Source organism: Stegodyphus dumicola, chromosome 2, assembly GCF_044657685.1.
Source record: "Stegodyphus dumicola isolate Sdum_Otavi_A_Nest chromosome 2, ASM4465768v1".
Taxonomy (NCBI): Eukaryota; Metazoa; Arthropoda; class Arachnida; order Araneae; family Eresidae; genus Stegodyphus; species Stegodyphus dumicola.
In genome coordinates this window covers 247904937-247928310 of record NC_140769.1, presented here as the reverse complement: position 1 = coordinate 247928310, position 23374 = coordinate 247904937, and the positions used below count along the sequence as shown (strand labels likewise).

The window sequence follows — 23374 nt, the reverse complement described above, 5'->3', positions numbered from 1 at the left end:
ATTTGAATTTTTTTCTATCATCTATTTAATTTACATTATTTAAAATAGACTGGGTAATCTTTCTGTGTATAATTGGGGTTTTTATTAATAAATACAATTATCTCATCAATACTCTTCAAAAATTAGATCTTTCTTTGGTATTGATATTCTATCTACTCTCTGTTCTTCATTAATGATTATTCTCTTAATAATCATTTTTTAAATTTTTAGAATATTCCTGAAGGCACACAACTGAATTATGAACAGAATATGCATGATGCTATGGCAGTACTTCCCAAGCTTCAGACTGGTCTTGATGTTAATGTGAAATTCACTGGGTATTACATTTTTAATTATTAAGTTCAACTTATTCAAAAAAATATATGAAAATGTGTTTTTGAGTACCTAGTATAGTATCTATTTTGAAATAGAAATTCATAATACCAGTTGTTTTGACTTCCTCCAATAGCGATAATTTTTACCAGAGGGTGCACCGTACAAAGAGTTGGTTGTTTGCGGTATTGAATGACGAGGGAGCAGACACGCCAAGGTGTCAGGCATCTTACCACTAATGATATAATGCATTGTATCTACAATGTGATAATACATTGTTATCTGCCAGGCAGATATAGAAAATGATGATATAATGCATTGTGTCTGCCAGGCAGATTGTAACATGTACCTACTGTAAATACCAGTAAGCTGTAACCTGTAACTGCTAGGTGGCAGTAAACTGTAAATAAATGTACAGTAAAAAAGATCTCAGTGGATTTAATATAGGAACACGTGACAATACAGATCATTTGGTCTCTACACCAGTAGCAGCAACGTTAAAATATAAATATCATTAAATTTATTATTGTTTCAAAAGTAATTTAAGGACAAAAAAAAAGTTTACATTCTTTACCGTGTTTTCTATTTTATTTTTAATGCTTTCCCCAGAATTAAATAAACAGGCATTTAACGTAAAGTGTATACACATATGGTTAAAATAAACATGCATTTAACCTAATTAAAATAACATGTATTGCATTTTTTGTAGAGTAGAAAGCAGCTATTCTATAATTTATATTAATAAGTTATATTTTAAAATCCCTTATTTAAACTAGCTATTTAGCTGCTTGAAACTGATAAAGAGTTCATATTTACTTGATAAAGATTTTAGTAAATTTATATGCATTTATGACACTTATTTAAAATTTAGCAAGAACAATAAATAGAAGAAGCACATGCTGCTGTGACATGTTGCAAAATTAATTTTTTAGCTATCTTGATCAAGTGTTTAAAGTTCCCTCCCTCCTCCGTAATAAATGCAATAACTTGCCATATCTTTCTGTTACTTGCAAAATAGCACAGATTCTCTGCACTTTCAATTTTTATCTTCTGGTAAGGATCCTGCACCGGGCTTGAACTCTTGGAAAATTTTTGGCTTCTCTGTCCATTGCACTTAAAATACTGAGTGAACTATCTGACAGAAATAAAAAGTTTATCTTTATTGAACTAATTGTATTCATTTTAATTAATGAAAAAAAAGCAAAAAGAATTATATTTTCCAGAAGATTAATCTAAAAAGTTCTTCATAAAACTGTAATGAAATCTTTAATTTCATTTCCAAAATATGCTGCGTGTCGGAAACTCTGAAGATTAAAAATAACACATTGGTAATGGTTATCTGTTAAGGAATAAGAATTTCCAGAGAATTATAGATTATTTCTTTGAGCTAACAATAAAATGATCAAGGACTTCATGCCAGCAAATATTGTGCTTTTTTTTTTATTTAGGCTTCAAGAAAACAGAAGCCTAGAAGTTTCCTATTTATTATAGACAGTATTATGTCAAAGATTTAAGATTAAAAAATTACCAGTTTATCAATAGTTTATAAATTTAAAATTGGATTTGAAGTTAAAATAAAAGACAGTTATGTATGTAAATAAAAAACAGTTACATATAATACCAAATTTATGACAGTATAATATATATTTGTATCAAAACTTATAGCAGTGTAAAAGCAAATGTAAACCTATGTCTTCATTGCATTATTCACAACAATACAAGGGTCACGTTGAAATTTTTGAGATACATACAGGTTTTTAAAGTTATACTTAACAAAATTTTAGTAGTATTCAAAGTAGTCTCCTCCAGTATCAGTGCACTTCTGTAGGTGAATTTCCCAAAGATGAAATGCCTGAAGCCATTTATTTCTTGGAATCAATGAAAGAAATGCATTTATAGCCTCATCAATCTCATCCTCGGAATGAAAACTATGACCATATGAGTTTTTGTTTAGACTAAAAAATAGCGAAAAGTCGCACATAGTTATATTGGGTGAATAGGGTGATTCTATCACTTTGGTGTGTTTTTGTTCAAGAAACTTAACTGTCAATCGTACTGAATAAGAAGATGCATTGTCATGGTGGAGCATGAGTTCTCTAACATTCACTTCTCGAAAGCACTTAGCAGTATAGCAGTTAGCTGTGACTGTCTTCTGTCCTTCCAGCTTGATGGGTTTGACTAGTCCTGTACTTCTGAAGAGAACGGCATACCTTACTTTTTTCATGGCACATTGTTTTTTTCCAGCATTGCGGACGTGGGGTCACCTTCAAAGTTCCATACTTTACTGTTTTGACGTGTTGAAACATAAAAAAATTATATGTATATTTCATCACCAGTTGTGATTTTAGAAGTAATGCATTGGCCACCAGTTTAACCCTTTGATGCGCACGATATTATTTTTATAATTTATTAACTAAAAACTCTAGAAATTGAATATTATGATCCTAGAGACAAATAATATATGAATTAAAAAAAATCTACTCTTACCCATTGTTTTGTGGGTGGTGGTCGCACTGTGAAACCACCGCACGCCTGGGACTTTGAAACTTACCTAGATAGTAGGGGGGAAAAACTTACCTTTCTCTGTGCGTGTTTCCAATAAGTGACGAAATTAAAGAATTTTAAGAATTGCATAATATATATATTTTTTACATTATTTTACAAACTGAATCGTCAGAAAAAAATAAAAAATAAACATTTATGTAATTTTTCTGTAGCAGTGAAAGTAATAAGGACGTTTGGCTACATAGATTAAAAAACTTAAATAAGGATAAAAAAGTAAGGATAAAAAAAAAGACTCAGTGGTTTTTTTTTTTTTTTTTTTATTTCAAAGAACAAATATTTTTTGTGACACTGTTCAAAGCATGTTTTGTCTTTTTGCTACATGCATAGACCCACATTGCATGTTTCGCACATGTATCTTCTATAATGTTTCTTCCTTGTGCTACAAAATAGTACACTGATTGGATCTAAATTTCACAGGTATATGTCTAGCGTTATTTAGTTTCTTTTCATCTGGCACATGAAATTTGTCATTTTTTTATGTTAATGGGGGGGGGCCTTGGTCTGTTTGGCTTTGGTACGGATCATTCGTTTCCCATTCATACTTATTTTATTCGCATTTCGTCTCGAAATATTCACAAAATATTTTTAATTTAAATAAAACTTTACGCGATTTCTATTTTTAATTATAGCAAAGTATATTTACATTAAATTTAAACCATAGGAAATAATTTATAAAATCACAATACTAGCTTGGGGAACAAATGTGTTGAGGTCAAAGAAAAGTCTGGAAGAGAACAATCTTTTTACTGGGCAGGTGCATGTATTGTTTAGTAATAAAATAACTCTGTAATTTCAAAACCTCTTATCTATATCCGGGTAAATATAAACATTCCTATTTGAGAAGCAAGCAAACGCCATTGTGAAGAGCAATGGTTTCAAGGCGCAACCACCGAGCCTCTAGAGCATTGTGTCACAATGCTCTAGTGGGGCAGTAGTTGCACCCTGAAACCACAAAGCAAATGCCATATATATAGAGAGAGTTTTTTTATATATGTAGTTTAATTATTGCCTATGATAGAAATCTTGATGTGCGATGAATAACTTTTGAAATTTAAAGTTGTTTATATTAATAAAAGAAAGTTATTTTGTCTCATTGAAAATGAATTTTAAAAAGCATCTGATTTTAAGTACTAAGACCTAAAACATGTATGATTCTGTAGTCATTTTGTGTTATTTAGAGGTAAAAGATCAGTAATCAATTGATTTTCACTCAAAAATTTCGGAAGGAAAAGGAGAAAAAAATTCGAAAATTGGTGGTTTCAGGGCGCGACTACCGTGCGTCAAAGAGTTAAAGTAATTTAAGGGTTTCTTTACTAATTCGGACATGCTCCTCTTTTTGGTGCTCCATTAAATTATGGTAAACGCAATGACAGACTAGTTTTTTGTAAGCAATTATGAATAATTTTATAAGTGGCAGTGTATCCAATGATACATCCTTTCTGTGTCATTTGGTAGGTGCAGCAATTATCATCGATTAACATTTTCCATATGCCAGACACATTATCCGGTATTACTGCTGATAGTGGCCTTCCTGTGTGTTCATCCTGAAGAGAGTTGCGACCTCTGAAATTCTATAAACCATCTGAATACAGTAGCACGAGATGAAGCTTCATTTTCAAATGCTAATTGTAGATGTTGAATGCATTCTTCTTGATTTAATCCCACTTTAAAATCATAGCGCACTAGTGCTCTCGCATCAGTTCCATTTTTCCTTTTGCCTGAAATTTATTCTACTGTAAATAACTTGCCAGTAAAAATTCACCTGCTTGTCTAAAATAGTTCATATTTTTAAAGCTAACTGTTAATTTTTTCTGGTAGTTATCATCAGCACATATCAAAAAAATTTCAGAAATGAACAATTAATAAATCTTCCTTCAGTTAACATTTATACTAGCTATTTTACTAATTTGTATTCCAAAATTACCATAGAAACTCTTTGGTCTCACAATGCAGTAAATCAAAGGAGGTTATGTCATCAACACTTTGCATGATAGCAAAATCACATTTTCCAAAGTTAACGTTCTTTAAAAAAAAAAAAAAAAAAAAAAAAAAAAAAAAAAAAAGAGTTAGCTATAGTTGAGATTTAAAAAGTATATATGTTACTGACCGAAATTGAAAGACCGAAATTGAAGAATGTCGACATTCAACACATACCAAATGCGTCGGTGAAAGACCGAATATTTGGTTATATTCTTGTGCATTCGGGCCATCACCGGTGTATGTTGACAATCGCAGATATACTGTGGTGGAGGTCGAAAAGAGAAGTCGAGTTCAACAGAGGGGAGTCTGTCTGTCACCAAATCCTTTGCTCTGCTGTGATTGAAGTTATGTAGCATGTATTTGTTATACTCTGGAACACTGTCAGTCTTATGCTAGGTTTGATGGTACGTGCAACGTTTTCGTAAATTATTATTTTTTTTAATCCGATATCCTAATTTATGCTGAATGGATACTGCAGTGAATTCTGAACTTTTCCTTGAAATTTTAAATGCATTAATTGCGAGTAAACGAGAAGACAATTTTTTTTTTTTTTCCCAAACACATCTTTCCTCACCGGGATTGATTACTCCGTATGAAGCTATGTTTGGCATTAAACCAAGAAGAGGCATAGCATCATCTTTTCTGCCTGGCGAACAAATTGTAAATATTAAAACCGAAGAACAACTCTTAAAAAATTGAATTTTTTTGAAGAAAATCTGAGCAGTGGCCATACCGAAAACCATATTCCAAAAGAAAAATATTGAGGAGGACCTGCGACCTATCAAGCCTGAACTGAACAACACGAGTTAATTTCTATAAAAAGATCGGCCGCGAAAGAGAATCTTTTACGGCAAGCAACGGAAATGTTACGAACCTCAAAAAAAATTTTCTCCTTCTCAAATTGGTCATACCATATGAATACAAGTCCCTGATGTTGACTGTGGTCGTACAGATGGCCGAAATGTGTTGACAATTGTTGCTGGAATAAGACTCTGCCTTTTATAAAGTAGCAAATAAAAATGACACCTTCAAGCAGCTTTATGCGTGTAATCAGTTCGTAATTTGTAAAGAAAAGTTACTTTCCGTAGATAAGATTCCTTCTCAAGTAATGTTGCTGAGAGAAGCAGCTGCAGCTAATTTGAGAAGTAGAGGGCAAGGCTATACATGCTGTCATGCAAAAGGAAATGTTCCACAACTAAATGCAGTCGTAAAAGCAAGGGACTCTTGTGCAATTCAAATGTCATAAAAGTTTATGTTGTTGCAATAAATAAGATTTCAATCACATAATTTTTTTTTGTATAGTTTTCTTTTCTCATTTAGAATGTATTGTTTAAGTTCAAAAGTTTATTTACATGTGCTGTTACTTAAGCTTTTTCATATTTTGAGATATACGGTATTATTGCATAAGTAAAAAAAAGTTCTTTATTGACTACATTTAAAACTAAATGCTTAACATTTATCCAAGCACAACTGCTGTCATCATTAAGAAGTCAAGTAATATCAAGTAGCCCTTCTCGTGTTAGAATCAAAAGCTACATGTCGCGAAGTGAAAACGCCTCTATAGAGTTACAAACAACTCTTCTCAACAGGGATTGGTTACTCCTCTCAGCAAGGCCCATCAACGGTCGAACGGTAAAGTCGCTGAACACTAGTAGTTCGGTCCGAGGTTGAAATCCCGCAAACGGGCTGGCTGCATGGGCGTTTTTATGGTTTTCTCCATGTATGTCCTAACGTGTATACGAGCCAGTTCTCTTAGAAAGTCCTCCACAAAGGCATCCTTTCCTTTAGGCAGATAGCCCTAGTGTGCTTTGCTGTAATCTCAATAAACCAAATCAAATCTTTCAGCAAGACTGTCGAAAATGTTACGTCACCCTTGAAGTTTTATGGTGGCTGAAATACGGAGAACAAAATGCAAATCTCCGACGTGTTCAACATTCACCATTAGTGCACGGTGAATGTCAATATTTGCCGGTGTAAGTCAGAAATAAGAATATTTGGCAAATATTTTGGACATGCACCCAAATGACCATGTGAATGTTGACATTCTCCAAGTCTCAGTCTTTCACAGTAACATATATAATTTATACAAACCTAAATATTATTGTAATTAAAAGGGGGAAAAAAAAAAAAAAAGGAACAAATGTCAGTTTAGAGGATTTCTGTTTCTATTTAAGATGATATAATTGTTTTTTTTAAAAGCTTTTTTTGCTGGGGAGAGCATCTGCCTCAGCTCATTTAATGTTTTGTGGTAAAGAGTGCAAAGTTTTTCAATACCTCTCATAAAGTGTCTTCTTTCTTGATTTGGTTTAATCTGCATTACATAATCAGGCAGTTCTTGCATCTTTTTTAAAGAGTTTGTTTAATTTTCTTCACTGTCGCTGCTTTGACCATTGGCGTGTGTTATAAGATCATCCAATTCCTCATTTGTCATTTTATGATCATTATTCTCGACTAAATCTTTAATTTCTCCATCTCCCATATCTGAAAATCCTATATTGCGTATTGCTTTTCTAATTTGTACAGTTTCCTAGACTTCATTTTCAGTGGGAAGAAATAAACATTATTTACGACTTCTGGTTGGCACTGATGCCAGCAAGCATTCATTATTGATGAATTTACTTGTTCCCATATGAGTTTAATCATTTCTGCAGTGTGCTATGTTGAATTGCTTTCAAAATACCATTAGTGGGGGTTGTGCTTTCCTTCATCTAGTGCTTTATTTGGAGAGACATAAAAATGCCTGTAATTGTTTCTATAATTCCATGATCCATTGATTAGATTAAGGAAATGATGTTCAGTAGAAGGAATAAATTCTGTAAATTTGATGCAGTGCTGTGAGGGCTTCAGTACCATATCCTGGAAGATTATAAAAAAAAAAAAAAATGACTAAATTTGCTTTTTAAATAATATTCTTCTTGTAATGATGGAATTTTGAAAGCAGTCATTAAAGAGGATTCTTGCAATGTGACTGACTTTGCACTTTACCACATATAATTAAAATTCTCATATTCAACAAATGGGGACAGTGAAGAACGCAAAATTGTGTTCTGCATTTGGCGAGGGTTTATTGTGTAGATCTTTTATAATATTTTTTGGCCATCATATCTGTGTCTTTTTGTTTAATGATTTAAAATCCATTCTTCTTTTCACGTTAGAAAACATATTATAGTATGTGTTCCCAACAAAAGGTGCTGGCTGTATTTTGAGCCATCTGTTGATATTAAAATTAATTCATTTTGATTAGAATGCCCTGTTTTGACAGAATGGGTGAGAGTTCCAAACATTAGTATTTTCATTTGGGTTTGAACCATGAAGAATAAAGTAGCTGTTGCATATTTTAACGGTTTTTATTCTATGCAACATGGACTGAAGACAGAATTTCTATTAGAATGTCTTCAGAAAAGGCACCTTCTTCTTTAGACAGATGGTTGTTGCATACTTTGTCATGTTTGGCTAAATAAACAAGCAGCTGGTGTAGGATTTTTTTCACTGCTGATATACTTTATAAAATGTGAGTTTTCCTCAGTTGAGATTCATATCATATTACAGTTTATTGACATTTGTATGGTGATTTAAGACTGTATGTTGAAACATAAGGAGAAGGAAGAAAGTCTATTCTGATATTGAAGTCGTACTGTTATATTGTAAAATAAAAAGAAATTTTAGTGTTTATTGATGTAATTGTAAAAATAGTTAAGTAACCGTTGTTATGTTGATATTATATTTATTACTGATTTTATATTTCATTCCAGAATCAGTGATTTTGAATACACTCCTGAATGTATTATATTTGATTTATTGAGGATACCTTTATACCATGGCTGGCTTATTGATCCACAGATGACAGATGTTGTGAAAGCTGTTGGCAAATGTAGTTATAATCAGTTGGTTGAGAAAATAATTAACTCAAAATCATCTTTGGATGCTGACCAAGCTACAGAAGGTAAGAAAACTCATTTTTGACTTGCTAGTTTTGCTGTTTGGTCTGAATTCTTAATAAGTGTTACACTCTATTAGCCATTTAGACTTAACAAACTATGTTGATGAATTATGTAAGTATATCTGGCTGTTCTTGAATAGTACAGTTTTCATTTTCAAATTTCATTTTCAAAATAGGTGGAAGATCAAAGTAATAACATTTTACTTAAGGTCCGCCTTTTTTGTCTCTGTTGAAATTACGGGCCTGATACCAACCAAAATGCCATGGAACAATAAGAACCTCATCTTGAAATCTCTATATATGCTACTTGCAGAGTTGATAACTCTCCCGATTTTCGACCTCTCTCCCACCAACCTGATTTACAATATATTCCTCCTGACTTTTTCTTATTCTTAAAATTTCTCACGATTTTTATGAAACTTGGCTTAATATTTCGTTATGTGAACAAAACAACAGCAACAACAAAAAAAAACAAAAAAAAAAAAAAAAAAAAGTGATTTTGGACATCTGAAAGCAATTGAATTTTCTCTAGATTATATCTAAAACAAAACCTTGCAAATCAGATGAGAATTTCTGCTTTGTGAGTGAGAGCATACATATCCAGAAACGTCATTCTCCAATGGGCATCGAGCTGCACTGCGTGTCATCTGGCATATATTAGCCAATGAGCACAAAGCAAGCTCAAGGTTGTTATTTTGGATGTTCTTTAGTTTTTTCGTTCATCTTGTTCTGCGTTGTGTGAGTGCGTGTACCTTCGGGAAATAGTTTTAGAAATTATCATCTTTTGTTATGTCTGCAAGAAAGGTGAAATACTCCTATACGTTTCAAAAATAGTACACAGTTGACTTTCCTCCATTATTTATTTCCTCAAGGAAATGTAATAAATTTGCCATGTGTACCGTCTGTCGTTGCGATTTTTTGATTTCGCATGGTGGAAGGGCGGATGTTCTCAATCATGTGTGTACACAAAAACACAAGAGCAACGTGAGTTGTTTTGAAAAAAAACGAAAAATTAAATTTTTCTTCGGAAGCAAAGAACCAAAAAGTTATTAATGCAGAATGTCTGTTCTCTCCCTTTTTACTGGAGCACAACCTGCCACTGAATGCATAGGATCACGCTGCAGCTTTATTTAGAAAAATGTTTCCCAGTAGTGAAATCGCTAAGAAATACTCAATTGCAAGGAACAAAAACAGGTGTAATTGTTAAAGAAATGGGTTTGAAAAATATCTTCAGTTATTGATTGCATTAAAACAGCTCCATTCTGCCTCTCTACGGATGGAAGCAATAATACAGATTCAAAACTGTATCCAACTGTTGTTTCTTTTTTTAATCCAGAGACTTCAGAAATTGAGTGCAGTTTACTTTCTGTCCCCACTTTAGAAGGACATTCAACAGGCTTTAATATAGCACAGCTAATTAATAAAACTTTAAAAGAAAATGCAGTCCCTCTGGATAATTGCTTAGCACTTGGTGCCGATAATGCGCCAGTAATGGTAGGCTTGAAGTCTGGTGTTTAAGAAGTTCAAAATTCAGATTTTCAGATTATGAGGTGCACCTGTCACCTCTTAAATTTAGCAGCTAAAAAAGGGACAGCTTCTTTACCAATAAATGTGGATGAACAGATTGTTGATATTTATTATTATCTTGAAAGGAGTTCTAAAAGGAAGGAAAAATTGAAACAGTTCCAACAGCTGCATAATACTGAAATGAGAAAAATTTTGAAATATGTGTGTACACGCTGGCTGTCTTTAAAGAAATGTTTATCTAGAATCCTCGATCAATGGAACCTTCTTGCATTTTTTAAAGAAGAAGTAAATGCTTCGAGACTTAAGATAAAAGGCTCCATTGAAAGTTATAAAATACCTAAAGTAAATGGAGGTGTAGTTACTATCTCCATTGTTAAAAATAGGTTTGAGAAAAATAATTTCTGCGCCATTCAGCAATTCAACTGGCAGTTCTCAAAATAATACTGCAAAATATAAGCATAAAGCTGATACAAATTTCTCTCAAAATAAAAAAAATTGCTCAACACACAAAACATTTTCTGATTACTGTAAGTTTAGCTAAGCACAAATCTGCCACTGTTCATAACATTTTGAATACGGAAGCAAAATCTGCCACTGTTCATAAGATTTGTACGAAAACTGATTAAAATGTCTTTTTGTTTTCTTAAACAATGCAAATAATAAAAATGTTTTTTATGTGTAAGATATTTTTGTGTTGCTTGCATTTAAGAATTAGTAACTATTTAAAGTTAATTCATTATTAAAAACTATATTCTTATCATTTTGTGAAAAATCTTCTGATTTCTTAAAGAAATATCTTGATTTTTGAGTGTCATAGGTTGGCAAGTATGTACTTGACAGAGAGAATGCAACACCATGAGCATACAGTTCATGCACCAGTATCTCTGGTATGGTTGTTTAATTATGCAAGTTGCAAAGAATATGGAATATGCAGCTGAATGATTTATATGCATGATATGATATGCAAGTTTATCATGTGATAAAGTAGCAAAATGTAAGAAAAAGAAACGTTAGTTAAGCCAAAAGTTGCTTTTATCATCATAAGATACCCATTTTGCAAGAACTGTTTTTGATGTTGGAAGATATGTGTAGTTGCAGAAATGCTTTGCAGATGCTATTGAAATCATTTTCGGGTTCAGTCAAGTGTTTTCATAAAGAGTTTTATTTTAGGCTGGTGGCCTACAACCAGTTGGTTATATTGATCCTTTATTTATATCATAACTGAAATATCTTTATGTGTCCACTATGCTAACGATTTGAAGATGATAGATTGAAGAAGAAAATGCAAATCATATCAGGGATATTGATGCATCTAGATGGGCATCAGCATATTTGTATTTAGGAATTAAAGACATGGATGGTGGCCCCACAAAGCATGACTGTCAAAATAATGTGGGATTTACAGGGAACTGTATGGCACAATAATGACATTACATTAGTATGATTGGAGTGCTGCAATTGCTTGCACAACCCTATCAGAATTTACAAAGTGCAGTTTTCCAGTAAGGTTAATGCTTAACTGCACATGGGCTGTCGTTAAACCCTATCTGGTATCCAGATGTTTCCTTGGCCATTGAAATCTCCACTTTGCTTGAATTTTATCAAAAAATCTCGCAACAGCTGTGACATGACATTTATTTATAAGATATGTTGATCTGTATCAGTCTGCATAAACAACTTATTTTTTATTCCATTACCCAAAATTTACTCCCGAGGAGGGATAGTGAGCTGAAATCTAAGTTTGAATTCCAGGTAAGAGATTTGGATGTTTGTGATTCAAGCATCTTTTTAACTCAACATTTAAAATCAGTCAAACTGAAAGTCTACTTGAGAGGCTGGTATTAGGAAATAGCGAACCAAGGCCGTTAGATTTATCCCTGGGGCAGCTTCTCAACCAAAATTGGGATGAAGCTCTAGCAAACAGCCCTCATATTTCTTGCCTGAATCAGATAATCTAATCTCCAAACTTTTTCAGCATCATACAATATGCTATAAGGTATATCTCCCGCCTTCGTGGTGTAGTGGTTCTGCATGCTGGGCCAGTATTCCAGAGGTCCGTGGCTTGATTCCCGGCGAAGGCATTTGGTCATTTTTAATCTCTCTGGCTTTTCCAATTAACCTAATGTCTCTGCAATGTCGTCAATATGTATTGCATGATTTGAAATTGGAGTGCTTATAATTCTTCGTATTGTATCTGTTTTACACTGTGGCATTATTAGATCCATTGCAGTTTTATGACTTTTCCTATTATTTCTTATCTTATAGAAACAATGTTTTCAGTAATCAAATCAGACCAGTATTCTTTCTTTTCTTTTCTTTTCCTTTCTTTCTTTCTTTTTTTTTTTTTTTTTTTTTTTTTTGCAAATATACCTGGCAATAGAAATGACTCATGGAAATTCATGTGGATGATTCCATTTTTGGACCAAAAAGTGCAGGCTATGACTTTTTTTTTTTTTTTTAAATGTTTTGAGCCAGTGAATCCAAAGATTAATGCATGTTTCACTCCTGAGATGAGAGGATGCATCTGTGTTTTATCTTAGGTAACAGTTCAGTAAAGACAACTGTATCATCTTTGTGAAAACATTTTTTTAACATTTTAAGATTTGAAATCTTCTTTTATGGTAACATACAGCAATAGCAGCCAGTAGACTGTAATTTTCTTAAGTACCTGTTAATAAATAATTTTGTTATTTACTGATTTTTAAGAATCAGGCATTCCACTTTGTGAATGATCACAGTGGTTTTCAAGTTACCTGCGCACAAAAAATTTTGCTTTGATGGATGGCCATTTTTAAACTTTATGTACCATTCAAATTTCTACTGTGGTTATGGGTCTCATAAATCTGTAAATCTGTCTAGGCCTTTTGCTTCCATTAATTAAGATTCATCATAATATGTTATTTCATGTTTGCACTCACAGGTTTGAAGGTGGCCCCCTCACTTCTACATAACATAACATAACATTCAGAATTTTAATCATAACTTTTAGAAATCCATTTAAAAATGTTGCATCATTTTTATCAGCATAAGTGGAATATTTTATTACACTTTCAAAAGAGCTGAGAATGAAATTAAAAACATAAAAAATGATTGAGAAAACATTTCTCTAAGCTGAAATAATTGAAATACATTAAGCGATTTAATATATTTCTTTGTGTGTGTTATTATACTTTCAGAAGAGATAAAAATCAAAAACATAACAAATGACTGAAAAAAAACACTTCTATAAGGAGCAGTAATTAAGATATGTAATAAATGATTTTTATATATTTATTTTTTGCTAAAAATTATATTCGATGAGGCATATTTTGCTCTATTTCCTTGATCAGAACTTGGTAATAAATATTACCTAAGAACGCATCATAATCTTTCTTCCTAAATATCTTTTATATTTCAGCTTTGGTAGCAGAAAACTTCCTTGAAAAAACTGCATCACAATTGACATATCATGGTCTTTGTGAACTTGCATCTCATTTGAAAGAAGATGAATTATGTGTTCTTTTCCGTAACAATCACTTCAGTTCTCTAATAAAGCACAAAGTAAGTTTAAGATGTTTGTTAAATGAAATCTAATACTTGCACACATAAGCATGTATATATCTGCCTTGTAGAAAAAGATCCATGCCCATTTTTGAAATTTAAAGGAAAGCTGTTTTAGTTTTGTATTTTATGTGCAGGATTCAAAGAAACAATCTTCTAAGAATAAGTTCTTTTCTTAAACAGGAGACTCTTGATACTAGAAAGTGAAAAGGAAATTAAAATCAATTATCAATTATCTGAAAATAGGCATAACAGCAAGTGTATTTTAATAAATTATTTCTAGTGTAGTTTCAATATTATCAGTGTTGTTTGCATCATATGGAAATTTTTATTACACTTTCAGAAGAGCTAAGAATGAAATTAAAAACATAACAAACATAACGAATGATTGAAAAAACACTTTTCTAAGTTGAAATAATTGAAATACATTAAGTGATTTAATATATTTTTGTGTGTGTATTATTACACTTTCAGAAGAGATAAAAATCAAAAACATAACAAATAATTGTTTAGCTTACTTTTTTGCTCAAAGATGTTGATACATTTTGTGAAGAAAAAATTTCTACCAAGAAATTGAAAGCCATGAAAGAAATCTAATGAAAAAATTATTTCTGATTTTTCGTCATATGGACTTATCAAAATACCGCATTCTGTGTTAGCAAAACTACTTGAGGAAGGATTGAATTTCAGAACTTTTGTTTTTTATAAATATGAAATCAGTTTGTGTTTAACAATAATTCCAGTAATAATTTTACTTTTCTTTCTTGCAATCAAAAAATGATAGGAGTTTTCTTAGAATGGACTTAACTGACTTGAAAAGCAATTGTTTCATGTTTAAATTCATTTCTATGTAGAAATATTATTACAATAGCCCTTTTTGACTGAAAGCCACATTATATTGGCTTCTTGAAAGTAGGTTTAAAAAGGTAATAGTGAAATCACACTGGAAATATTTCTGTGATTATTGGTCGTGGTACGAGTAATGTTTAAATTTAATTTTTTTTTTTTTTTTTTTTTTTTTTTGCTTATTTGGTTTTTATTCTGTTTCTGTGTTATGTTTAAATAATTTGTAATTAAAAAATATAAAAAAGGATCATAATTAGGTAGGCTTTTATATCTAAAATGCTGTATTATAAAAGGAAAAGAATAAAACAATGCTTAATAATGTAATATACAGTCTACCACTCGAGGGTTAGTTATGTATTACTTAGATGGCACCATTAAAACACTATTTTAAAATTTGAACATGCAATAAAATAGATAGGAATGAAATGATTAAAATAACCAATTTTAGTAGCACTATCTGAGAAATGAATAAATAACTAAAAGTGGTAGACTGCATACTGTATGAGTACCAAAAAATGTTTAAATGGCCTTTTGGAGTTTCTTCAAAATTAATGTATTGCTGTAGTAAAACTGGGAGCTGGAAAAAAATGAATCTTTGAAAAATCTTATTTATATCTTTATTTGCAGTTAATTTATTTCATATATAAAATTTGCAATATTTTATGATTTACTACTTGTTATTTTTCTACTCTGTACTTCCTTATTTTTGAATTTCTTTTACTATAAAAATATGTGTATGTGAAAACATTAACTATGATTACTGCAAACAAACAATATAGTTGATTTCTTATTAATGTAAATTTAACATAAACCTTACAAGACATTAATGCGTTAAAAATGTTATTGAATCTGTTATATGGCTGTATATTTTGTTTATATATCTGAGAATGCAGTGTATTTGATTATATGCCTTGGATTCGGTCACAGAGTTATGGAATTTTTGTTTGGTACAAGGTTTAAAATCCAATATTATGAACTATATTATTTATTTTATTATGAGTATATACTCTTTTTAATTTAATGTATTGAACTTTAGAGTATCTATTTATATATTGTTTATTTATATTTGAGGTGTTAGTACATCATCTATATGTAGTTTTCTTAAAAAATTCTCATATTGGTGAAATGGAACTGGAACTGCAAGTCATGAATACTTCTCATCCATGAGCATATCCTTTTTTTTTTGAAGGGGGACTCATACTCTTAAGTAAACAAGATCAATAGTCAAGATATTTGTAAAGAATGAAATGTATTTCGTGGTATGTATACAACTGTAGCTTTTAAAATCTGCTTTTTGATTTTTAGAACTGTCTTTATCAACTTGTGACAGATCAAGGATTTTTGAATGAAAATGTTGTATGGGAGACTTTGAATAACATTGAAGGAGATGGTCAGTTTGTAGACTCTAGTTTTGTTTTGGTTCCCCCCAAATCCTCCAATATGCCTTTAGCACCAAATGTTTCTGAAGAGCAGCAGATTGATCAAGAGTAAGTACTTATCACTAGTTATTTTCATTAGCTAAACCTGTGTTCAGAAAATTTAATTTTAGTGTCCCTTTATTTTAACTTAGTTTTTTATGACATTACTCAGATTATGTGTAGTATTTAAATTATTATTTTTAGTTATAGTATTTGCTGATATTTTATGACCTTTATATAAGAACAGTTGAGGTACTTTGCCTAATTTTAAATAATACATACTTTTGATCTTATGCCCTTGCACTGATATTTTTTATGTATATCGTCTTACTGTATCAAATCTTAGCTGGCAGTCACTCTTTTAACATTGAAAATACTGATGGAAAAGACATCATAAATCATATTATTCTTTGAAATTTTTGCACTAATATTATTTAAACTGAAAACATTTTGTGCATTTCTTATATTTTACTGATTGCTCAGTTTGAAAGCTGAGAAACATTTCTATTAAGTTACTTTAATTTGCAAAAAATTGCAAATATGTTATACGTTTTATATTAAAAATGAAAAGGTAAAAGAGGCATCAGGATTTTCACATACAAAATAATTTTAAATTTGCATCTGTAAATTATTGTGCATAAATTTCTCAGTAAAGTTTCTTTTTATAAGTAGGAAAGCTTTTACATTATTTTCCATGTTGTTTTTCTGAATTAGTGAATTTACTTTAATTAATTACTTGTAATTTAGTCATTTGTATTTTGTTCAAATGAAATGTTCAGTTAGATTATTTCTAATTTAATGCTAGAAAATATTCAAAGTTATGTGCAGAAATGTTATATTACTTCATTACTTAGTTTTTATGTGATATTAGATTATTTTTGTGTGAAGTTTAATTAATATGATGTGCAATAAAAATGTTTTGAACAACAAACTGTAATTTGAGATATGTTTAATGTGTTAAAAATATTGAATATCATTTTTCATATTGTGGTTTTTTTCATTGATTTTGATAAATAGCCTATTGTTGTACAGATTTTAAGTTTGCTTTAAGTAATTTCTTCTTTTGTAAGAGTTTATTGTATGGTTCTATTATTTAATGGATATCAGATTTTTTTAGAGTGGTACTTTTATTGGCAGGTTTGATGTTATGTGTTTGATACTGGCTTTAATCTCATCATCTTCAGTTCGTGATATAATCGTGCCTTTAACATAATTAGTAAATTGTAATAGTACAGTGTATAATTTCATATTATATAGAGAGTTCCTACATTCATATTAAAATGAACTGATTTAAATCTTTTAGCTGAGATTAATTTCTGTTTAATAAAAGCCTTGTTTTATATTTTATGATATGCCGTAACATTAGTAGAAACATATAGATATATGTACAGAGAGGGAGTAGGCCCAAAATAACGTAAAGCACAAAATAAGCAACAAACTTCCTAAGCAACATCCATACCTAAGTAAGCCCTTACAAATATTTTCCCATCACTCAAAATCATTGCAATCACAGATTATAACCAATCACATCATAACAGAGTTTCCATAACATTCAACTATATAGGTTACCATAAATGAAACAACAACTTGGCGATAATCCAAGGAGTACCCTAAAATATAGACTAACCAAAACAAGTTACAAAACATAACGTTTTTACATGTATAGTTACAGTATGATAAAGTATTTAATAATGTGATTTTTCTTCATTTAGAGCTAGTTGACAATTCGTAAAAATTTATAAAACCAGTAATAATGTGTAAACATGAGAATAAAAATAAAATACATGATAAATTAAAAGAAATTGTAGATGTGGAAATGTTGAAGTAAACATCAATACTATATAATAAACTAGAAACATCTTAAATTTCATCTTAATTTTAAATGTAAGGGACAAAGCAGTGAGAAAAAGAAAATTAAACAAAATTAATGTGGAGAATGAAATTCTACATTTGTCTCATTGAGGGACTATTGCACATATACAGTTTCATTAGCTGCATTTCTAAAATTTCCAGTCCACTCACAAAAATAATTTTCAGAAATTTTTTACGAGTTAAAAGGCAAAATTGAAGGCTTAGTATTGATTGAATTGGTGACTCCAACCCTGTACAGTTGTACAATGTTTGAAACAAAAATGTATGAAATTGTTTCATAAAGTATAAAACAACAAACTCCATGTCCATCGTTACTTTAAGTCTAAAGTGCCAAGGCACAGTAAAAAAAGTTATGTATAAGTCAGTGTATGCTAAGAGAACATACGCCTGATAAATTTAATATCAAATTAAATAAATTGAATTAAGAGAAATCTGTAATTAGTCAAGAAAGTATAAGAAAAAAGATTCAGTGCATTCACACTTACTCTCACCTGTCACTGACGTAATGGTGATTTGAAAGTTTGAAAGCTGTAGTATAATTTGCAGTATATATATAAAAATAGCAAAGTGTAGCTGTGTTATAAAAGTTGCTTTGGGTATAAAAACTGCTGTCTGAAAATAACTTGCATTAAAGCAAAAAAACATTAAAATAGAAAGTTATGTGAAAATAGAATGAAGAGGCTTTTCATGATAGCTGAATGTTATAACACTAGAGATATGGCATGAAAGAATTATGGTGTTATTGTGCAGTCTCCTAAAAGTTGTAAGCAATTTCTCACATAAATACCTGTAAAAAGACTTTTTACTGATATATATGTGAGAAACAATAGAGCAGTTTTAAAAGCATTTTGATAGATTTTTTACCGGCAATTTTTGTGTTCACTTATAAAACACTTATAAGCATTGGAAGAATGTTATAGATTTATCGGGTTGGAGGGAAAGTTCTGTCCTATTTTAAATAGGCAGGTGATTTTTCTTGTAAATAAAAAAAAAAAATCTGGCTAGTGAGTCAATCGGATTTTTTTTGTTTGTTTTTTTAGCTGCTGTATAATATAAAAGGTGCCCTTTTTTACTGTTCATCATTTACTTGTAATATTTAAAGGGGAAAACGTGTCGGTAAATAAAGTGCATTTACGACACTGCATTTTACATGAATTCCAAAAAGGAAGCAACGCATCTGTTGCATGTAAAAATTTATGTGCGGTATTTGGAAAAGATATTGTAAATGTTCGTACTTGTCAAAGATGGTTTAGGAAATTTCGTTCCGGGGACCTGAGCCTCAAAGAAAGTGTTCGATCTGGACGACCATCCAAGATCTATAATGATGTTTTGCGATCCATGTTGGAAAATAATCCACATTTAACAAGTCGAGAAATTGCAGAAGAGTTTGGCATTCATCATACAACTGTTGGAGATCACATTAAATCTCTTGGGTTTGTGTTAAAGCAAAGTGTTTGGGTTCCACATGAATTAACGGAAAAGAATTTGTCTGATCGTGTAAGAATATGTTCATCACATCTGATTAGACACAATGTGGAGCCGTTTTTGGACAGGCTGGTTACTGGAGATGAAAAGTGGATTCTTTACGAGAATATTAAAAGAAAAAAATCTTACTGCAAACCAGGAACATCATCAGCAACAGTTCCAAAACCAAGTATCCATCAACGAAAAGTACTGCTTTGTTTGTGGTGGGACAGGAAAGGTCCAGTGTATTACGAGTTGCTGAAACAGGGAAAAAACATCAACGCGGATCTGTACTGCAATCAGCTGGATAAATTGAATGCAGCTATCAAAGAAAAAAGGCCAGCATTAGCGTCCAGAAAAGGAATAGTGTTCCATCACGATAATGCTCGCCCGCATACTGCAGTGGTGACACTACAAAAACTGATTGCGTTAGGATGGGAAATCCTTAGTCACCCCCCGTATTCACCTGACATTGCACCCTCTGATTATTACCTGTTCAGATCTCTGCAAAATTATCTAACGGGAAAAAAATTCAAGTCTTTTGAAAGTGTTTCTAAGGCAGTTGCTGACTATTTTAACTCCATGGATGAGAACTTCTACAAAACAGGAATTTACAGGTTACCTGGAAGATGGCAACAGGTTGTAACAAATAACGGAGCGTATATAATTGATTAATATTAAACACATATTTTTATAAATAAATTCAAATATTTTCTTTAAAATACGACAGAACTTTCCCTCCAACCCAATAGATGGGGAATAAACTGAATCAAATGAAGTAATGATAAATTCAATGAAATAAATTAGAATCTTATATATTTATTTTCAAAACCTGCTTCAAAAATGGCATTACTCTGCGATGATCTAATAAATTTAATGGTTTCGAAAGGAAAAAGAGTTTATTTACCATATAACATGGTGTTATTGCAGTTTTAATAATCATATTTAAATGTTCCATATTATTATTGCAAGTTATATAGGTTCATATATGCAACTACAACTTACATGCAGCAATTTCATAGAACGAAACAGCATTCCCAGATGGTATAGTAGTTAAGGGAGCCTACTGCAATACCGAAGGGCCGAGGTTCGAATCCGAGAGAAGGCTTGGATGTTTGTAAATGTGTAGTGTCTGTGTATCATGAGGGCACTCTAAATATGTGGCGAGCCAAAAGTCCTCTCCATGCCATGGTGAATTTCGTAGACTTGTTCTGATGCTACTGTCAGACAAGGGAGATAAGTCGCAACAATAACACTTTTTTTTTTTTTTTTTTTTTTTGAGCCCACCAGCGGCCGAGTGGTAAAATCGCTGAACACTGGTAGTTTGATTCGAGGTTCGAATCCCGCGAACGGGCTGGCTGCATGGGCGTTTTCGTGGTTTCCCCATGTGTAACGTGTATATGAGCCAGGTACCCTTAGAAAGTCCTCCACAAAGGCATCCCTCCCCTTAGGCAAATAGCCCTCGAGGCTTTGCCGTAATTAATTAAATAGCCTTTTTTTTTTTTCTTTCTTTTTTTTTTTTTTTTCATTTCACTATTACTTGTGTGTGAGGATGATGCTAAGTGTGACAGCAATGGATCTTTTGCTTTTATTTTTCTATTTTCTTAGCTAATTACAAATTTATTTAAAATTTAAATTATTAATTTTGATGTTAAATTTATGAGTTTAATTTTTCTTTATGTATTCGTGGCTTTTAGTCTTATATATATATATATAGATAGATAGATTTATTTTACTGCATCTTTTTCTCTAAAATACAATGGATACAGTTTTCTCTTTTACGATTTATTAAATAACTTTTTAGATTTTTGTTACAATAATTCTACCACTGTCTTGTTAAAAATTTGTGAAAATTATTTTCGGTAGTGTACTGGAAAGTTTGAAAATGCTGCTAATAGAACTGTATATATATATACCACCTGATGATAAGACAAATGTAGAATTTCAATGTCCAGATTGATGTTATTTTGCCTTCATTGCTTTCATCATTTGGATTTGAAATTATGGGAAAATCAGGGACTATTTTGGTTTACTGCTGTGTGGTATTGCATTAACTTTCTTCCTTTTAGGCACAGTCTAATTTTTATTTTGATATTTATATATTTTAATAGTTTTACAGATTCTTATGAATTGTTAGTAGGCCGTGGATGAGGAAAACTCATATTATAAAATATTTTCTTTCTACTTACATCAGTGAGCTTAAACTTATATTTGCATAAGTTAAAGAAAGGTATTTGTGGCATTATATAACATAAAATGTAAAAATTACATTTATTTTCTGCATACATAATTGTTTTATATACCATCCTTTTTTGGGAGTGATACTTTTAACAAGTTCTTGCATATTAAGAAAAGTTCTTGCAAGTTACAGCACTAAAGTTCTGTGCCATAGGTTTTGTTTTCCCTCTTTCAATCTGGAATTTTTTATTTGGAAATTATGTAAAGAGGTTAGAGCTCACATGATTTAGAAGGCCAAGGTTATATTATTTGGATTACAGTTGCATGTTTTGATATTAAAAATTATAATAGCAGTAAGTGATGGTCTACAATTTTCTTGTAGAACTTAAAGCTGTTTAAACAGCTTTGATATTTATGTCAAACTTTCATACAGAATGTTATATCTTATTAAACTTTTAGCAACTATTCCAGGATTTGAGAAATTTCAATATTATGGTATAGTAGTTCATCATCATAACTTACCTTGTATAGCCAAAACAGTGGATAATGAGGCATTGCTGATGCTGACCATGTGTGAAATTATTTTGAGTTTTGTAGTTCATTATTAGTTTATCTGTGGATTATGAACATGTCAAAATTTTGTTTTTTGAAGCTCCCATAACTGCTGTAGTAGTACTGTAACTGGTAATTGAACATTTATTTATTACTGCTATAGTTTCACTACCTCACTACATGACTGGATTCTGTGATCTTTGACTGTGAAATTAGAGCACTCTTCTCTGAACTCATTAGTATGAAACTAATGGAATAGATTACATCAGCTATCACTGCTGCTGTTGTCTTTTATGATAAACAGCTTTAAAACATCAACTTAGAGTTTGTTCACTCTCAACATGGTACTTTTGCCTGATTCATGTCAGTGCTTCCCCTTATTTGGCTGGAACAATCATCAAAGTTATTTAATCTGTAATGAGGGGTGATATTGTCTAGAACTGGTGCCACTTTTGTAATGATAAATATGTTGCAAATCAAAGCTGTATTGATTTTAAGTAAAATGAAATTATTCTAAACTGGCAGAAATCCTGCAATAACTTTGTACTCTGTAAATGTTGTCCTTTGTAATATATTTTTTGACAAATTATGACATCAGTCATATTTAAGACACAATATTATATTTAATTTGCTTAATGTCCCATTTCTTTTAAAATATATTACTTAAAATATCTCATATATGTTTCATACGATTATTCAGATTTTTTGTTAGCATCCAATTTTAAATGCTAAAGCAGGTGTTCCCAACCTTTATAACAATTTAGTTAAGGATATGAACAGATGTTTAGGGGGAGAAATGGTTTATTAAATTTTTTTATTATTTTTAATTTTATAAATATAAAGAAATTTTAAGAAATTAAATCACAGATTCTAATTGCACAAGAGTTTAGTTTTAATCAGTGACCTGCCTTTGATGTATTGATGTAGTTTTTTAAATATTTGATGTAAAACTGTTTAACTTAAATCTCGAATCATTTCGGTCAAAAATATTCAACATGTTTCTTGTTTTCTGTAGTAAATTATTTACTTGACTAAATCCTAAATGAGAAGGAAAAGCTAGTAATGTTGGTTTGGTGACAACTTTTATTTTGGTATATTTGTCTTTGATTATTTTTATATTCCAAAACTTAGAACAGCCATTCGTTTTAAACATGACTTGACTTCACATGACATAACTTTA

At 31.1% G+C, this 23374-nt stretch overlaps 1 protein-coding gene across 1 annotated transcript in view; it reads left to right on the top strand.

Moving 5' to 3' along the window:
- The window catches only part of LOC118196037 (ubiquitin carboxyl-terminal hydrolase MINDY-2-like), a 67047-nt gene that overhangs the window by 10021 nt on the left and 33652 nt on the right, over positions 1-23374 (top strand). Inside the window, exons 3-6 of the mRNA XM_085811988.1 lie at positions 211-317; positions 8610-8800; positions 13722-13864; positions 16016-16197. Coding sequence (XP_085668114.1) covers positions 211-317; positions 8610-8800; positions 13722-13864; positions 16016-16197 — 623 coding nt within the window. The remainder of the gene's footprint in view (positions 1-210; positions 318-8609; positions 8801-13721; positions 13865-16015; positions 16198-23374) is intronic.